Below are 1,873 nucleotides of genomic sequence, written 5' to 3' on the forward strand. Positions count from 1 at the left end.
CTTTTGCCTGTCTTGCCTTCCTTCCCTTCTTATTTCCTTCCTTCCTTCCTTCCTTCCTTCCATCTTTTTAATGATCCGGCCCACATGAGATCAAATTGGTCTGTATGTGGCCCTTGAATGAAAATGAGTTTGACACCCCTGCATTAGAGGTTTATTTTAACACTCTCTCGTAATAACTAAAATAAGTCTGTAGTGAGGCTGAGATAACTGTGCTGAGCTGCTGTTATCAGGATGTACCAACATGCTGACAGCAGGACTCATAAAACGGCATATTTGGAGTGAGAACACGCAGCCTGTTCTCTGACCTTCACTGCTTTTAATCTAATTTGATTTCAAATGTAAAAATAATCAGTCAGAGTGACATAATAAAGCAGTTGTCTAATACTTATTACATGACTCCCAAAATCCCCAAAGTGATGCTCATGGCCAGTTGACAGGTGTGTGTGTTGGAGTCCCGTTCCTCCATTTTGCACGAGTATCATTTTTGCCGCCGCGCTGTGTCGTTGTGTAGTTGGCAAAATCAAAATGGTGGCTTAAGTTATTAAAACTGAGCAGCTTTAATCATTGGACGCTGAAAATTCAAGGTTGGAGGAGCAGCGAGGATTAAAGCTTCACATCCAGCCGGCCTGCTGTCACTGCCACTCTCTCTTTTTTTCTCTCTCTCAGCTGATCCGTCTCATTTCATCTCTCTGCTGCCGTCCTCTGCTGTCTTTTGCTCTTTCTCTCTTTCCGGCCAGCTGTCCATCCTCATCCTCCATCAAACTACTGCCTTTTTTTTTCTGCTCACATTTCTTCTCTTTTTACTCTTTTTCCTATCATCTCTTCCACCTCTGGATCGGTGCACGATATGAAGCGTCACCATGGGTTTTATGGAATTTTACCTGGAGATTGACCCGGTCACGCTGAACCTCATCATCCTGGTCGCCAGCTATGTCATCCTGCTCCTGGTCTTCCTCATCTCCTGCATCCTGTACGACTGCCGGGGCAAAGACCCCACCAAGGAGTACGCCCCCGACAACACGCCGGCGCCGCCCAGCCAGTCGCCCATCCGCCTGGTCGTCATGCAGAACTCGCCCGCGTCTTCTCGCTTCGAGCCCAACAACACAGCGGGACACGCCGAGCTGCCGACGCCGGACATGAGCCGGGACCGAGGAGAGAGGGAGCGGGAGAGAGAGAGGGAGAGGGAGAGGGAGAAGAGGAGTACTCTGGTCTGAGGAAGAGGAAGAGGAAGAGACATGAAGTGCTGTTGTTCTAACTTTGTACAGTGTTTTTAGCTCTGGACTTTTATTTTTGACTTTTAACCTAATGGGATGGAGTCAGTGAGCTGCTGAGGAGGCCAGCAGGAGGTAAGCAGCCAGCAGGGAAAACACTAAACTTTCCAGGGGGCCAAAGATGAATTTGATAATTTAATAACCCTCGCCTGTCACTGAACCTCAGCCTGCAGGAGACAGCTTAACATTTGTGCAATAATACAGCAATGATGTCCAATATTCTCTACATGGAGTCACGCTAGCAACAAAACACAACCAGACAATACTGATTATAACACTTTTTCACACTTTCAGAGCAACAACAGGAAAACATACATGAATAAAAGTGAAATAATTTCCAGTTATTTAAAATACAAACAACAACTAAACTTACAAGTTATGAAATAAGACTGTTTATCTAGACATACTAAACTTTTTGATTTGATTTCAGGGCCCTAAGTAGCTGCTGGTGCTCTGATTTCTATCACAGCAAATGTATCATAACTACAGCTGTGTTTTCATTTATACATTTAAAAGGGTTTGTTGATTTTTTTGCCACCAGTGCATTTCAGGGTTCAATGATATTCTAAAGAAAAAGAAAATTAATTTGTCTTTATTTATAT

The 1,873-nt window shown here is 44.3% G+C and overlaps 1 protein-coding gene across 1 annotated transcript; it reads left to right on the forward strand.

Moving 5' to 3' along the window:
• The first annotated feature begins 860 nt into the window (after window positions 1-860).
• On the forward strand, window positions 861-1,214 carry si:ch73-256g18.2 (small integral membrane protein 36). Its single transcript, XM_053341029.1, has one exon. The coding sequence runs from the start codon at window positions 861-863 to the stop codon at window positions 1,212-1,214; it is 354 nt and encodes a 117-aa protein (XP_053197004.1).
• The last annotated feature ends 659 nt before the right edge of the window (window positions 1,215-1,873 follow it).

The sequence above is a fragment of the Scomber japonicus genome, chromosome 20 (assembly GCF_027409825.1).
Source record: "Scomber japonicus isolate fScoJap1 chromosome 20, fScoJap1.pri, whole genome shotgun sequence".
Classification (NCBI taxonomy): domain Eukaryota; kingdom Metazoa; phylum Chordata; class Actinopteri; order Scombriformes; family Scombridae; genus Scomber; species Scomber japonicus.